Source organism: Antedon bifida, chromosome 7, assembly GCF_963402885.1.
Source record: "Antedon bifida chromosome 7, ecAntBifi1.1, whole genome shotgun sequence".
NCBI lineage: Eukaryota > Metazoa > Echinodermata > Crinoidea > Comatulida > Antedonidae > Antedon > Antedon bifida.
This window is the reverse complement of record NC_136232.1, coordinates 1596535-1614709: the sequence shown is the minus strand read 5'-3', so window position 1 is coordinate 1614709 and position 18175 is coordinate 1596535. Positions and strand designations below refer to the sequence as shown.

The 18175-nt window shown below is 31.2% G+C and overlaps 2 protein-coding genes across 7 annotated transcripts in view; both read left to right on the top strand.

The window, feature by feature from the left end:
* Window positions 1–1552: 1552 nt before the first annotated feature.
* Window positions 1553–5062, top strand: LOC144847720 (prenylcysteine oxidase 1-like). The gene is made up of 5 exons (XM_078704216.1): window positions 1553–1720; window positions 2003–2209; window positions 2604–2778; window positions 3178–3386; window positions 3606–5062. The coding sequence occupies exons 1-5, from the start codon at window positions 1612–1614 to the stop codon at window positions 4385–4387; spliced, it is 1482 nt and encodes a 493-aa protein (XP_078560342.1). The 5' UTR covers window positions 1553–1611; the 3' UTR covers window positions 4388–5062.
* Window positions 5063–5519: 457 nt separating this feature from the next.
* The window catches only part of LOC144847859 (myotubularin-related protein 13-like), a 52746-nt gene continuing 40090 nt past the window's right edge, over window positions 5520–18175 (top strand). For all 6 annotated transcript variants that reach the window (XM_078704401.1, XM_078704398.1, XM_078704397.1 and 3 more), the window contains exons 1-3: window positions 5520–5650; window positions 6331–6416; window positions 17822–18079. In XM_078704401.1, the coding sequence (XP_078560527.1) occupies window positions 5596–5650; window positions 6331–6416; window positions 17822–18079 (399 nt within the window). In that variant the 5' untranslated portion in view covers window positions 5520–5595. The remainder of the gene's footprint in view (window positions 5651–6330; window positions 6417–17821; window positions 18080–18175) is intronic.

Sequence of the window (18175 nt, the reverse complement as noted above, 5' to 3'; positions counted from 1 at the left end):
GTGCGTGCTTTGTTATGCAAATGAGTCTGTGCAGGTGTATTATGGTAAAGATGGTATGTTAGTCATTCGCGGTCAACACGCCACACTGTTAAATTTTGATGCTGTTAATTATTTACATTAGAAGATGTTTCAAATCATGTAAATAAAATATTCCGGGCGGGAAGCTAGCAGTTCCCCTCGTTTAGTTTGCAAAAGTAATCTCGAAAAGAACTCCATGTGGAAAAGAAGCCCACCCAAGAGTACTAAAAATGAAGAAGCACATGGGCTTCTTTTCGAGGTTTTATGGCAGTCTGGAAAATGAAAAATAATGCCATGCAACTTTGTTTCTGGTTTAAAAAAAGTTCCACTTGACATTTACAATCCTCAAAATATCTCTCTTTCAAAATAAAAGAAAAACAATATTCATTATTTTCCATTTATAAAAAAATCCAATTGGGTCCACTTGAGCACAGTGTATTACCATACGAAAAGATTGAAACATGAGTGACTTTATTTCTATTTTATATCACTGCTCCCCTGGTACAAAATTGTGTCCACTTGAGCACAGTGTTTTATACGAAAAGATATTAAAATTTAGTGACTTTATTTCTATTTTATTTTTTTATTAAACCTTATTTTGTGACCCTCAACAGCATATGCAGACAGTAAAAAACATATATGGAAAAACGGATGAACTATGTTAAAAAAATATAAAAATATACATGTACTTAAATACAAAAATATAGCCTACAATACTATACAAAACGTTGAGTTTTTTCTTTTGGGATTAAATATTTTTTTAGAGCAGACTTAAAAATTATTTATTGTGAGTACCGCATTTCTTAGTTTGGTGGGTAGCAAATTCAGGTATGTTGGTGTTCTATATATAGATGAAGCTTTTCTTAAAAGTTTCAGTTTTAGGGAAAGGGGAGACAAATTTCCTCTCACTGACACTTCGGGTACATCGATGATTTGGAATTCTGGCAAGACGCAGGGCAAGGTATTCCGGAGCAAGACCATTTGCAGACCTGTAGGCAAGGCAGCCCAGTTGTAGATGCATGCGATCTTGGACTGTATGAAGATTTAAGGTGATGTAAATGTTAGTTCGTGGTGTGAGAGGATGAGCTTAGATAATGCGAAGTGCTCTATTTTGAATGGTCTGTATTCGGTCAATATTCGATCTGATTCCTCAAACACTACATCAATAGTCAATGTGTGGAAGGATTATAGTGTTATAGAGGAGTATGGACGTGTGTTTATTAATGAAATGACCGAGCACGCGATAAGATGGAGATGGACAAGCCCAGTTTGGAACGGAGTTTATTTACATGAAAAGAAAAAGATAAATTTGAATCAATGTGAATGCCGAGATGTTTCTGTTTGTCAGTTTGTGATATGGGTATATACGAAACGATATTAAAGGTAGTGACTTTTATTTCTATTTTATATCACTGTGCTACCCTGGTGCTAAATTGTCCGGCAGTTACCGTAGTACTATTTCTATTATTGAAGTTAATAAAGGCATAAATGGCGCTCCGTAGAGAAGTAGAGAATGCTCCAGTCGTCAGAATGACGCTCTGAATATACCTCTGTATTTTAGTTAATAAATAGTAGTAGTCGTCCCTTTTCGTTATGTATTTGCATTCACAGTTAATTACTTTTATAGTATGCTTTCTACTAATACCATGGTCAGCATATACTTTATTGGATGACAATAAAAACAGTGAAAATTTAGCTATTGGTAAGTCAATCAGAAAGAATAACTCAACTAGCTACCCTAGCCTAGCTAGCTACTAGGCCTAGGCCTAGTACTACTCTAGTAGGCCTATCGCTAGGTAAGGTAGGTAGTAGTACTAGGGCCTACTACTAACTAAGTAGCTAGCTAGGCCTAGTAGACCTCTCTAGAGTCTACTACTGCTAGTACTACTATACATGCATAGATAGGCCTAGTTTAATAATTACTGTATATAATAGGCCATCATCGAATAATCACAGTTTTGTTTTCTGTTTCTACTTTTTTTAGCTGTAATTGGTGCTGGTATTAGTGGAACCTCCTGCAGTTACTTCCTACCAAAAGTGTTTGGTGATGGTGTCTCCGTTACATTATTTGAATCAAATGAAATTGGCGGACGAATGGCAACTGTGGAATTGGCGAACAGATTTTATGAGTCTGGTGGTTCAATTCTACATGAGAAAAATGTGTATATGGATGATTTTCTGGATCAGTTTGGTGAGATAGAGTTCGTTCTGTCAATCATGAAATCTTCTTTGGAGTGTTTGATAACTAGTTGTTTATTATTATGTTTTGTACTTTTTCTTTCTATCCGTTAATATAATAAAACATATTGGGAAATTTAAGCAATTGCACAATTAATTTTCATGTGAAAAAGAGAAGAGAAAGTTCAAATTTATTAATGAAAAGAGTGCTTGCTCCTGTTGGAGAAAAAAATAGACAACATCTACTTTTTTTTGGATTTAGTCAATTTTGGTTTAAAGATTTAATTTAATTGAACTAGTCCTCTGGTACTACTTCCCTGTATGTTTCCTACTTTAAAAAAAAGAAAATTTTTTTTTTGTGGTATTTTATCATGTATCTTATAGTAGTACGATGTTTTCCCCCATAGATTTAAAGAAGGCTGAATCCCCTGATTTAAGGATGGGTATTTACAATGGCAAAGACTTTGTCTATGAAGAGGGTTCATCAGAGATATTGAACATCCTGAAGTTGCTATGGCGATACAAGCTAGACTTCATCTACTTAAACAATGAAATCAATAAAATGATTGACAGTTTTTCTAGGTACCATCATTTGCAGGGGAGGATCTATGATGTTGGGAGGGGCATGTGTGGGAGGGGAGTACAGGGGTGTTGTGTTGTTATAAATAACATAAATAAATATAATTAATGAAAATAGCCTAATACTGAAGCAGCTAATAATAGCTAATACCGCCACCATATTTATTAAAATAATCACTGTCATAATCAGTTATTATTATTATCGTATTTGACCAAAATTATAGTTCCAGAGGGTCTGGGTACAAAATTTGGCAAACAAATTTATACTGGGTGGGATTATACTTGGATTGTATTAACCAATGGAATCAACTAAAGATGTGTCCATATTTAGCCTAAATTAGGGTGGAATTATTATATCATACGGTATTATTTTATTATTATTATTTATTTTTTATTTCACAGTATCTATGACATACAAAGTACTGGTTATGCCTTCAGCAGACCAGAGTTATTGCTTGCAGCTATGGATGAGGTGTTTTTGAATTACACAAAAATGCCTCTTGCCGATGTATTAAAAAGTTTTGGCTTGTCAGAACGGCTTATTGATGAGCTTGCCACAGTGGCAACAAGAGAAAATTATGGTCAATCGGTCAATATGTCCGCTTTTGCAGGTCAGTATCTACCCATCCATTACATGCCAGGGTTTGAACAATTTCAGTATGCTGCCCTCTATAGTGTTCAGATTAATTTGCTCATTATGTAATTTGTATATTGAGATAAGAGCTACCACTACCTTTTTAATTTTTTGATTTGATTTCAGTGATTTTTATTTGATGAAACAAAATTACAACATTTAATTTCTTTAATTTTTAATCATTTATTATTCCTAGGATTGATTTCGCTTGCGGGTGTTCAACCAGGTCTTTGGAGTGTGTTTAATGGAAACAAACTTGTTTGTGAAAACCTACTCAAGGCCTCAAAAGCCACATTGATAAAAAGAAAAGTAATGAAAGTTAGAGGCAATGAGGATAACTCCTACACTTTGTATTGGAATGATAAAGAAACCGGAAAGCTGACTTCCAAAGATTTCGACATTGTAGTTGTCGCAACTCCTCTTCAAGACAAGTTGTCTAAAATTGATTTTGAAAATATTTCACCCCCAATTCATAATTTCAAAGGTGAATATCAGAGAACTGTAGCTAATTTTGTACATGGAACACCAAATTCAAAATACTTTGGTAAACCCACTCTACCCGATCTTCCAGAAGAAATCATGACTACAGTTGATGGTAAAATACCAATACGAGGCCTAGCGCTTAAAATTCCAGTCGATTTCGAGACTGGGGTAAAGGAAGATATCCCAAATGTTTATAAGATGTTCACAGAACGCCCTCTGTCGGATGAGGAGATTAATGAATTGTTTCTGAATGTCAGCGAAGTCAAAATTGTTGATTGGCTTGCTTATCCTAATTATTCCACAAATGATAAGTTACCTCCTTACCAACTTAGTCAAAATCTGTATTACACTAGTGGGTTAGAATGGGCTGCTAGTGCAATGGAAATTGGTGCCATTTCGGGGAAAAATGTTGCGCAATTGGCATACCAGAACTGGATTAAAAATGTTACAATGATTGATAGTTATATTAAGTCTAAATCTAAGGTTGAATTGTAAAAGATTTTTTGTTTCGTTTCGTTTATTTTTCCACTCTTCAAATGAATGTTTTAAAAAAATAAATAAAAAAAGATACAATAAGTATACAGATTTTATGAGTGGATGGAGGTTCATTGACCCTCGTTGCAGTGTAATAATAACATACTACAGGGTAGACTAAAATATATGTTTGAAAATGAGGGTACATACAAATCAATTACATATTGTTTGCACTAGTAAATTTTACTGAAACTTTCAAGTTTTGCAACCTTATGAATAAGTTATGTGACTATGAAGACTGAGTTGATTTGTCAACATTTTTGTTAAAAAACATTGTTAAACAGAGGTAAAAATACATATTTAAAATTATTTTTATGAATTATTTTTATAATAAATATATCAATACTATGCAACATATAACATTTTTATATTCTCTAGTAAATAAAACAAAATATTCATAACTGCTGTTAAGTGTGAGTGTTGCCTTTATAAGGGACTAAGAAGACTGAGTTGATTTGTCAACATTTTTATTAAAAAAACAATGTTAAACAGAGGTAAAAATACATATTTAAAATTATTTTTATGAATTATTTTTGTAATAAATATTATCAGTACTATGCACCATATAGAATATTGTTTTATATTCGCTAGTAATTAAAACAAAACTTTCATTTTCTCTAACTGCTGGGTGTTGGGTAAAGTGAAAGTTATGACACCACAGTAATAATACTATTCTAAACAATTAATTGTTTGTGGTAAAAATAAATCTTGATTAATTGACTGCATGCATGAAAGTGTGGCTTTCCTAAAAGTTAAAATATGAAAACCAATGCTTAATAATATTATTATTATTGCTGGTGCAATTTAGTAGGTCTTTTAATTTATTTAATGTTTTTTTTTTCGTTAATTTATTCAACTTATTACACAAATGGAGGACCACACGAAAAAACTAACCGGCATACAAAATGCATTATAAATGTAATATATTATTCCATGGTTTACCACAATAATTGTTGCTTTTAACATTGTTTCAATCTGTCATGTCAATTAATATTCACGTACGATCGGGACTACTGTGATTGTACTATAAATTATTATATAAAAGTTCATTTCTGTTTGCGCATGCTCACTACGTTTTTATCGAATCATCAATCATGGCGGATATGTTTTGCAAGGCGTAAAAAGAACTGACTTTTACGATGGGACGATGATAATAAAAACTGCTTAAAATGTCTCGTTTAGCAGACTATTTTGTTGTTGTTGGATATGATCACGAAAAAGAACGTAAGTGAGGTTCAAATATTTAAATACTGGGCGTGTTTCGTCCTGGGATTCCCGTCTTCCCGTTCAGGAAGAATAGGCTAGCCTCTGGTGCGATCTAAAACTAGGCTTAGCTAGGCTGCATCCTGCCGAGGCAGGCCAAGCCCAATGCAAGTGAAGTGGCCGTAGAGTGAGGCGGCCTAGCCTACATCCATAATATTTTCCATTTGTAGATTAGTCTCTAGGTTTATCAGGCAATCTATCTTCCAAATTCCTAACTAACTCTTGTCTTCTTAGGACTGATTGTTACTGTTCTGTTATGTTGTGATGATGTGAATGACGTGTGTGTGGTGTATTTTGGGTTTTTTAAAATTCTTTTTTATGTAGAATTTCTTGATTGACCACTAGCTGCTAGGCTGGCTAGTACAGTAGGCTCGAGTCTTGAATGTAGGAAGCTAATGATGATGTGTTTATGGACCTGGGGTTTGTGAATTTGTTTCTTTGCTTGATGACTTTTTCACATTTTTTTTTTGGTTTTTTTTGTTACGGGTCTTATTCTTAATACTCACGACCTTCTTGAGGTAATATTTGGCCATCTTTACTCGCCATTTTCCTAATAATACTAGGCTAGTGAAATGTTTTTTTAGTGATAGATATATTTACGGTCACATCACAATGAGTTATTCTTGTTCTTCTATTCACAGAAGGTGGTATTTGTAATGGCAAGATACTACAACGATTTCCAGAACAAGATTGGAAAGAAGTTCCATTTCACCAAGGATTAGAATTGGTAAGTAACCTAGTTGAGTGTCGCATTGCGGTTGTAGCAATTTCAACTCCTCCCAGTAATTGTGCCTCACACTGTTATAATACTGCATAATTCTCCAGAAGCTCCCAGAATTTTCATCCAATCTCCTGATTTCCTGAAATCAAAACAAATTAAATCTTCAACCCACATTTACTGTTTTATTTCTGTAGTTGATACATAATTACATCAGTACTATAGTTGCTCGAATGCGCAAAATATTTTGTGATGAGTTTGAAACACATCAAATCTGTTAAAACATCTCCTAGTTTGTATGGGGACCACTATTTAAAAATTTTGAATGAAAAAAAGAGCTAATTCAATTGTGATTTGAGACTGAAAACTAATCAACTATTACTGAGAGCAGCAAAAGCCACAGTACCAAATTCTTCTCAATCTATAAACTAAATAATAAAAAAAAAATATATAACAGTATACAACATAAAACCTTTTAAACAGTTTTAATATAAAACTACTTCAAATGAAAACATTGTATGCAATTTATGTCTGACCCAGCCCAGGTTTATTCAATGAAAGTTGCCCATGGTATTTGCACTGCTGGTCACAGGAAGCAAAATATAGTAGACTCCTTGTCCTTGAACCATAGTTGTCAAAATTGCCTTGTAACCACATGCAAATAAATCATCTAATAAAGATATTACTGAATGCGAAATTAATAAGCCACACATACCGGTAGGTCGTGGGTATTTAGTTTAATGGCCTATATATTTATTATTACAGTATGTATGTTTTTACACATTGTACAGCTGCATTAGTACAGATTCTCACAATCATTTAAAATGTACAGTGAGCTGTACAATACAAAATAGTACTCACACCATACAGCATCGGATTCCCCAATTAAATTGTTAATAGTCTGTCACTCACAGTGTTCATTATAATTTAAATATACAGTAATATTATTCCTTTTGATTAACTGAAAGAAAAAATACCATCATTAATTTTTACATTGAGATACCTAGTAATAATCAAATCTTATTTCAAATTTCTAGACTAAAAACCACATTTCCAATGTATCTATGCTTCACTAGATTGTCATTAAATATACTGTATATTTCACACCCGTGTTCATCAATTCCTCCTTAACATACCATTTACTCAGTTTTGTTAATATTCAAATCACATAATATTAATTGACATGACACAGGACATACATTAAACACCGGTTGTATGAGGATTGCTTATTTTTAGTATGTAAAGATCAAAGAGGATAATAATTGCTCTTTTTGTAAAGGGTAAAGGTAATAGGATAAACAAAGTCACAATTAAACTGATTGCTGATGTACTACACTCTTCATGTAACACTGTAGTGTTGGGTACAAGGTACACACACTGCACAGTCATTTAATATCTTACCATGCTTGATTTTCATTCAACATTGGTTCTACAAATTTTATGTAAAGAGTAGTTGGCTATGGTTTTATTTTATTCCACTCAGAACAACATCCACCCATGAAGCATTTTAATAAACCAGTATCTGAGGTTCCTACCCACATTTTGTTTACACCTATCTACAGTGTAGAGGGGTACCCTGCACTTTTTGTAGCAAAAGGAAATCCCTACACTTAATACAGTGTAGTAGAGTAATGTATTTAAGGTTAAAATTAAACAGGTTGAATAAAAAAATATTGTGTTTATCAAAATAGATGTCCCAGGACACAATTAATATCAAGAAGCAATAAAATAAGTACAAATTGTATCAAAATGCTTGTTAAATTGTAGATCATGCTAATCAATGAATTCTACTATAAATATAAAGTGTGTTGTACAATATTGTATATCAGTATGCATGTGGCTGGGCGTTTATTCTAGGAAATATTAATTAACGCCTCTAATAAGTATAAGGAGGAATTTATTTCAAAAGATGTTCTAAGAGGGTGGGGTGGCCTTTTTTCGAGGGAAGCATTTATTCAAGGGGGAATTTATTCAATTAAATTAATTTTACATCAAATACCTATGTATATGTAGTAATTAGTAGTAAGTGTATGATAAGGAAGGAACTGAGAACAGTAGGCACCATCCACAAACAAACAATTGTCAAGGATAGAGCATCCTGTCAAAGCCTAAACACAGGAAACCGCCTCAATACTGTCTTACATATATTACGTCAACCATAGAGGAATTAGTAGTAATTCCTACTTGCATCAATAGTATGCATCCTGATGGAACAGAATAAAAGTACTGTTTTTGTACACGAAACCAATTTTATAAACCACTGTTTATTTACCTTCTTTCAAATATTGACCACAACATTGCTTTTATTATGCAATGGAAAACATGCCAAAATCCAAATACCTTTTTGTTTTCTTTTGTTTTTTTATTATTTTTCAAATTGCAATTAATCATACTGCAAAAATGTTGTCGTCCATCTTCCCATAAGCTTGGTTCCAACTACAGATGCAAGCGAGTTGACCAATGACAAGCGACAGTTCGAATAATCCATCACTTGCGATTGGTCAAATCACTTAAGTTGCAATAGACATGTGATATGAGTGAGTGAGTGGATGTTTGATTCATTGCATAATATTAATTTTTCAAATGTGTCATTGAAACTGAAGCTACATTAAGCTTAGGCCATTTTCAATGATAATGACTGAAAATTTACAACCAGACTACAGTCAATATTATTATATGTTTCCTTGATGGAAGTGGAATGGTGAGCAGGAGACTCATTCAGATTTTGTAAAGTCCTAATTACACCTTATTATTAATAATAATAAATGTCAAATAAATTATAAAGTGTTTATTTATTTAATTAAATCATTCTGACCCATCTGAAAATAATCTCTGTAATTGTTTTACAGATGTGGGTAAATCTGTACATATCAAAACAATACCGTACATAGTTACACTACAGCAAGTTATATATAGACAGATTCTTCTCATCATTAATTGTTGTTTATTGAGTTGTAGGAAACATGATTTATATGCCACTATACTACACATTAGTTACAGTGCATTTTGAATATCAACTAACTAACAGTAGCTGAACTGAAAATTAATTTTAACTACCATATACTACTCATTTCAACCTGTACAAATTGCGAGAGAATTCTATAAAAATACAAATTTAATTGTGGGTAATTATGTAATTCACAAAGTGAATAGAGATACTACAGTAATTATAGTTTTAGTTTCATTTATAATTGTAACTTATATTTCTAAACATCATTTAATATTCCAAAATATTATAATTTAAATAAAATAATTTAAACCTATATTTTATTAGTATTAAATGTTAATCTACAGTTATTATCATGTTTTTCAAATAAATTGAGGCAAATTAACTACCTTAAGTTGTCTGTACTTCAAGGCCAGCTATTCCAGGACAGTACAATCAAAATTACATTACAACAAATGTTTTTGATTACAGTTTTTACTAGGCTTGTTTATATTATTACATTTTTACCCAGACTCAGTAATACTATACTTCTGTCCCCCATTCCGGGAATTTATTCAAAATAAACATAGACTGTGGCCCGAAGTTTAACAATATTGTATCAACCTATTATTATTATTAATAAACAATTATGATTCCTCCTATTTATTATTATAATGTATATTCTTTACTATAATAGTAAATTCAAAATTATACCAAATCTGAATTTGGTACAAGTTTATTAATGGGGGCATTCCACAGTATTTTTTTGTTACGGACGGGACATTTTTGAGAATATAACTAGACATATCTTAGAAATAAAAAAGAATACAAGATTCAAAGTAGAATAAATGTATACATATATGGCCAATGTTTATTATGAAAGTCAAAAAAAGAAAAAAGACTGTACAAAAAAAATTTTATTATGAAAATTGTATGCGTCGCGGATGGGACGGCAAATGGACATGACTTTTGAGAAGGTTTACGTATTGTAATATTTCTCCTCATTTAAAAGAGATTTTAAAATTTGTTTTGTATTATTATGTTGCCAGATAGTTGTTTTAGATAACTGAATGTTAATTATAAAAATTGAACTGAAAATTTATTAATAAATATGATTTATATGTCGTTACGGACGGGACATTTCTAACGTCGCGGACAGGACAACTTTGTCCACGTTAAAAAATTGTATAATTTTGCTATTAAAAAAATTTAAAAATAAGTTTTTTACATCAATGTAATCTTTTATTTACAAATCAAAATATAATTCAACCTTTGAAACACTGTTTAAAAGTTTAAGTCAAGTGAAAATATTAAAATTCATAAATATGAAATATTATTTATAAAATTAATTATTCGAAGAGTTATAACGAGAAGCAATATTGTAAAATGTTATCAAAATATTTATTTACACTAATATAAAAGTTATGCTTGGCATATTAAACAAGACTTCAAGATATTAACACATTTAAGGCGAATCTTTAAAAATTGGCGTTGGCGTTTGATGTCTGAATTTGTTAGTGGATCCAAGTTGCATCTGAAATTTCCTTCTATCCTTGCTTGGATTTAATAACTGTAGGCCTACTTCTATTAAAATTCAATCTTAATTATTTAGTATCTGATTTATTTATAAAAGGTTCTTGGTTGCAAATTCACCAAAGAATGAAATCTACAAAGCGATGACCGCACCCAATACTCCCATTCATACTGGTCATGTTGTTTTGGATTTAGGTATTGTTCTTTTGTGGATTGTTATTTTAAATACAGACCACAATGTTTTGTGATTAATAAACAGTTAACACCTTTGTACAGTACTTTTCAGCCTACAGTACAAAAACACTTTTTAATTCTTACAATATTGTCATCACATCCATAAAAAAAATGTCCCATCCGTAACATTCAATAAATTTTGATGGTAATGTTTTTTTAATAAAAAAATACAAGTTTTAAAAAACTTGTTTAAATCTATTGCAATTTAATATCCTTAAGAGTTGAAAATTAAGATTTAAAATTAGGAATTAAATAACAATTTTAAAGCCATTACTTCAATAAACACAAGTGAGGAAAAACCCCCAATCGAAATGTCTCAGAAGTAACAATTATGAATTTTGAAATGCAAGTATGAAATTAATAAACAATTTTAATAAAATACTTTATTATGAATAATTGGAGCTTACTTTAAAAAAAAGTAACTGCAGTATATTTATGGGCAAAAATGTTAACAAGATGCATGGTTTTATTATGAAATAAAAAGGATTTAAATGATATGTGCCGTCCTTAACAAAAATGTCTGTCCCGTGCCTACGAAAAATGTCATCCATATATTTTTGAATATGATATTTTCACCAAAAGTTTCAAAATATTTGTTTATAATGTATTGCATATAGTTTTAAAAGGAGAAAACAAAATATTAAATTGTGGTATCAATACTTTTAACTGAAATGTAAAAAACACCATAAAACTACTATTAAAATTTTGCGGATGGGACAATTATGAATTTTGAAATGTACATATGAAATTTAATAAACAAAATATGTGTTATAAAATGCTTGAATATGTACAATAGAGACATAGAGTAACTATATCTGGCAAAAAAATATTTAAAAGATGCATGGTTTGTGAAATAATTAGGATTTAAATGATACGTCCCGTCCGTAACAAAAATGTCCCGTCCGTAACAATATATTTTTGAAATATGATATTTTCATCAAAATCTAAAATTTTCAAAACATTTGTTCATAATATAATGAGATATAGTCCTCAGGAGGAGAAAATGAAATATCAAGATTATTGCATCATTACTTTTAAAATAAATGTAAAAAAACCGCCTAAAACGTCGCGGACGGGACATTTATGAATTTAAAATGGATGTATGAAATTAATAAACAACAAAATTTAAATTAAATACTTGATTATGTATTATTGAGACATAAATTAACTATATCTGTTGAAAAAACAATATTAAGATGCATAGTTTATGAAATAAATAGGATTAAAAATGTCCCGTCCGTAACGCCAAATATGACTTTTTCATATTTAATATTCAATAACTTAAAAAATCAATATCAGAAAAATAAAAAAAATGTTATTTAATAAACTTCAACATGTCTACTTTGAGAAATGGCCAAAAGTTACATCAAAATCAGTAAATGAAATTTTTAAACCCACGGACCAAATACTGTGGAATGCCCCAATGATGCAATGCTAGGGCTTTAATTGATAAACTAATGCATTAACTGTAAATAATTAGCTTGTCATTTTGTGACTCATAAATATTGATTAATTGTTACAGTTTAACAAAAACATTTCAACTATTTAATAAGATTGTATTTTGAAAATGTAAAATTTTGAACACTGTAATTTATAAATATATTTAAACCAAAACGTTTGAATTTAATTCTACTGTACAGTATGTAGTCAAACTTTAATATATTGACACTTTACATGTATTTTTATGTAGTTTATAATTTGATAAAACCAAGTGGGCTGTAAAATACACTAACCACAATTGTTGAACTTGTTTAGTCATTGACTGGTAAGTTCAATGGTAGTTGACAATCCCTATTGTATTGGAACAATAGCAGCCGATTATCTTGGTTTCATAGAAAGTTCACTTTGTACTCTTCATAGGAATCCTATGTTTTACTGAACGTAAAAATACCTTTTCATGCATGACTTTTCGTGTCAGTGCATGGTGCAGTGAAGATTATCCTGTCACAAATAACTGGATCTGTCAAGGTCATCATATTTGCAGTTAGAAAAATAATTACAGTAATAAATAATACTAATAATAATAATAATGAAAAAGCATTTAAAATGCACCAATCCAATCAATGATTGCTCATAGGTTCAGTACATACATGTATGAAACCATAAGAATTAAAACAACTTTAGAAAAAAGGTTAAAATAATATAATAAGGTCTACTACAATGAAACTGATACATGACTGTAAAATGATTGTCTACAGTAGGAGGCACACCCTAGCTGTTTCTACAATTAATAAAAATCATGCCCCTTTTTGCTTCGCGCATCGATAACCCGGTACTTCAAACTATTGACTACAGTAGGTGCCCACCCAAAAAAAAAAAATTATAAAGTTACCCACCCTCAGATTTTAGTAGGCTACAATCTATCCCCAGTTTAAAGGACAACTTTTATCTAGAATCATATTTTTACAACGTATTAGGGATCTACATATGTTTTCAGAACAATTGCGAGATTTCGCCGCACGCTCGCTATATATAAATTGCTGTGATGTCATGAATTTTCAATAGGTACCTGTCATTTCAATTGCTAATTTGACATATAATGTAAAGCTTAAATTTGCCAAAATGTCTGGTATTTTGAAGAAACACTTCAATATCCAGATAGGCAAAAGAAACAATTTCAAAATTCAACATTTATATTTTTTACTACACCTATAAAATAGCATGAAAATCATGTAGCACAACTTTTTGAAATGGGAATTTTATGATGCTCATTCTGCTTTACTGCTGATGAAAGATAAGTGGGTTATTATCAGTGCCATTGCAAAGGTTTATATTATATTGAAACTTTATACCTGGAGCTACCCTTTAAAGTCCATCATCACATAAACCAATGTTGAAGTTAAAATGGTTTAGTTGCTATAAATTTCACTCATAATCATATACAGTAGTACTATGAACATACTGTACATATTCTGCATGCTTATACATAGTACTGTTGAAAGATTAATTCTTAACCATGGTAAAAATGAATCTTTATCCATTCAGTTCAAACTACTAATACAGTACTAAATTGCTAGTACAATAGTAGTAATACTTATTGATTATCCTTAAGTATTCACATGAACTTATGTCCACTTTTGAATATATACATCTACATTTGTATGTATACTTTTCCATATAGTTTCAATACCTGATAGTCTTGACAAATGTTAGAACGCACCGTTTTATAAATGTGTGCAGCTGATTCAAAAGAGTTGTACGAATAAAGTTTGAGTTTGAGACAAGATTATAGGATTTGCAGGTCATGCAAACAAATAAAATACTGAACCATGATTAAAATACTGAACCATGGTTAAAGGAAAGGAACAACCTAATATTTTACCTAACTATTATAAAAGTAACCCTACCAACTTAATATTCAGAACAATTTATGTTTAAATCGGATTTGTAGTTTTCTAGTAAACAGGATTTTAAAGCTGTTTTCAAGACATTTGAAAATCGCCATCTTGTGCTCATGGCAGCCTGTTTGTGACGTCAGATACGGCCGACGAACATTTTAAGATTCGCGGTTGCATTCGGCGCTTCTATTGGCTAAGCGAATACGCTAATATGATTGGCTAATAACGCGACATGCGGTCATGCAGGACGGCGATGACACGGTATGAGCATGCGCTGACTTGGTAAACAAACCTTCGATGATCTTTTCTTCTGCAAGCCAATTCGTAAATCTTTCAGCTATTGTTAATATATTGTTACTTTTATTGCCTAGCTGTTTCAAACGGGATTTGGTAGGGGAATTAACTGACAAACCTTCCAAACGGAGGCTGTTGGTTGACGATGCAGTGTCTACTTTATTTTTGTTCAACACGAGTTCTAGGCCTAGTGTAAGGCATACAGTACAGATACACTGGCCGCAAGTACACCATTCTTCGACGGCTTGTTATGCTCGAGAATGTTCTTTTTTCCTCATCAGCACGATGCAAAACTAACTCCCTTTCTATATATTCTGGTTCCAAATTTTCTGAATTATAAAACTCCAAGCCATATTCCGAAAATATTAAGTATGTTAGGCTATTTAATTGATTTTATTTATGGTTATATCCCGCACTTCCATATTGAAATACTGTACTAAGACGATGGACGCTTGGATTTGCTTGAATGCGTCCACCTAATCTGACGTCACATAATTGCTCTTAACCTGTCAAAATGGCGCTGTTCAATTTCCGATATGTTGTCGTTTAAAAGTTTATTTTTTAACTAAATTGCTTACTATTGTACCTTGAACCATTGTAATCATGTTTTTATTACATTTATCTATAAGCACAGTGGCACATTTAGCCCAGGGTGTTCCTTTCCTTTAATGTAGCAAGTTTACTATAGAGTTCTGCGGTGTGACGTCACAACTATAGAGGGCGCTGCATGGTTGCTAGCCAACCAAAAAATGCGTTCAACGCTACTATGTTGATAAACTGTATAGATCTGATATTTCTATCAAATTATGTATCTTAGCTTGATTTTTTTAAACTTAAACTGTAGTTGAAGAATAAATAGATTATTAAAAACAAATATTTAGTGATCCTTTGAAATTTTAGTTTGTTTTTATTGAAAATTATTAAGTTTTAAAATGACTTATTGACTACTTCAATAAGCCTATTCCAAACCATTGGTGACCTGAGAGTCACTCAGGCAGGTTGAACGCATTCAGCACCACAGAACTCTATTGGCCTCATGCAATGTTAATGTTTTAAGCAATAAGTTTAAGTTATTTTCTTCTTTAAAATTCATCCACTTTCTTCTATAAACGCACTGATACTGTAGATTATATCGATTATAAATAGTTCACCTGAACCATGCTATGTTGACATACAATTTGCTATTATACACAATTGAGCATTCACCCTCAAAATGCTAATCTACTTGTATAAAATTAAGTCTTCATTTGGATGGCACTAATGATTAAGATAGCAATTATATTATATGATGAGAAAAATAATTGACTTTCTGTCCTGTACCTAATAAATTAATTGGATATGTTTAACAGTTGCATTTTAAATAATGAAATGAAAAAACTGTAATAAAACTTAAAATGAATGTACTGTTAAAGATGTATTGTCCTCCAAAAACATGGAAAATGAAGATTAATATTTTAATAATAAAAGACTTTGTATAGGCCATTTCGCAGTTTTAATATTAAAGTTACCGTAATCACTTTGTAGAAAAAATAAAATAAAAAAGGTAATGTTTTCACTTATAAAAAAGACCAAATAAATGGTTAAATTTAAGCAAAACCTCATTGAATTCGAGACAATTTGACTACAGTTTGTTGCTTTAAATTACAGTTTTTCTGGTAAATTTTTATTATTATTATTTAATAGCATTATTATTTATATAGCATATATTGAAAAAAAAACATTTAAACTAATTTTATTTCAGTTTCAGTGGGACAATATATGATGTTTTTAAAATATTAATGATTGTAACTAACAGTCTATTTACTGTCTGTATAGTGTGATTTTAAACTATCATTACATTACCATACAGTATTATAATCACAATTGACAAATGATGTGATGTTTGCCAAGAGATAATAAGATTGTTCTGGTTCATTACATACAGTAGTTTATTTGAATACAATACAATATACAATAAAAAAAAGAATCAAGGTTAAACACTCCCTATTTCATAACTGGCGCTCTTCTGATAATAATAATTATAGAAAATGCAATTGTATTACAATTTTGAACTGTTTTATTTTAAAAAAGTGTTTTCTTTTCCATTGCTGTTGCAAAATTAGTAGTTTTATTAGTGTAGTTTTAGTTTGTAAATAAGTTTTGTAATAGCGTCGAGTCAAATTTTATGTCATTATCTCAAATATGTTTTATTTTCGTTTCAGTTTTTATTTTTCATTGTTTTTGTATTGAATTTTGTAATTGGTATGGACGCACCATCTACACATGTGTGCCACTGTTAAAAAAGTGTTGTTCCAAATAAATATTATATTATTATATTATAATACATGTTCACTGTCTGCCTATTTCAAAGCTTACACTTTAATCTTCATAATTGTTCCACCATTGGAGGTATAAAATGAATAACTAATTTTATACCTCCATGATTCCACCTTATATAGTAATGTGGTTATTAGTCTAATTAGTTTAAGTTTAAAGACATAAAAGCATATAACACACAGTAAGAGCAGTTTATGCTATGTACTGTATAAGCAGGGAGTTAACAAGTCCCTGTAAGTTGAAGCAGGGAAGAGTGAAATTGTAATTTGTGACTCGTCCCTGGTCTAAGCATGGAGGTATAAAATTAGACTATAATAGCTTTTATTATTTGATAATTGTTTATCACTAGTAGTGTCAACTTCTTAAAAATCTTTAGGGTTTCCTCCAATTTTACTTTTATTTTTAAAGGTATAAACACTTTACTTATTAATTAGGTGTTGATTTGATATGCTGATTAATAGTATTTAGTAAAATAAAAAAAGGACATATTTACATTATACAGTACATGGGATAATCAATATTAGATTTAGTTCAAGTGGTTGCCTGCCATACGTGACTAAAGGCTACTAAAGTACTGTGTGGTTTGAAGGCCTACATAAGGTGGGTAAAATCAATCGAGATTGATCAATGATAGAACATTTATGCCCAGCTCAACTATCATACACAGCTCAACTATTTATACCATATTATAAAAGAGCCTTCAAATTGGGTGAAATAAATAAGTTGATAAGAAGGACCTGTACCTTAAACTTAGCTCTCATTCTATCTTACAGTTTTGCCAACCAGGAGGATGGAAGTTGAGGAGAGAACCATTCCTCCCGACGTACCACATCTCTGTGCTGACAGATGTGACGGCAGGTCGCCATTACTGCGCGATACTGACATTTTGCGAACCGGTAAAGATGACACCAATGAAGCCGGATGACGTTGAGAGTGATGAACAGGAGTGTTCGTTGGTCCATAATACAGTCATGTATGCTCCTAAGAGTTTGTTACTAGTTTCTAGATTAGCATTCCTCGATACATTCAAGGTAAGTGTATAGTTACAGTACTGTGGTTGCTTTCACACGCATTAAGGCCAATTTACACAGACAAGTGGTAACGGTAATCAGAAAACTGTGTGGCTT

What these genes read in the sequence shown, in the direction of transcription:
- LOC144847720 (XM_078704216.1), top strand. Translation starts at nt 1,612, where the DNA reads ATGTATTTGCATTCACAGTTAATTACTTTTATAGTATGCTTTCTACTA. An exon ending in CAGTGAAAATTTAGCTATTG is followed by an intron (nt 1,721 to 2,002) that starts GTAAGTCAATCA and finishes TACTTTTTTTAG; the next exon opens with CTGTAATTGGTGCTGGTATT. An exon ending in ATGATTGACAGTTTTTCTAG is followed by an intron (nt 2,779 to 3,177) that starts GTACCATCATTT and finishes TTTATTTCACAG; the next exon opens with TATCTATGACATACAAAGTA.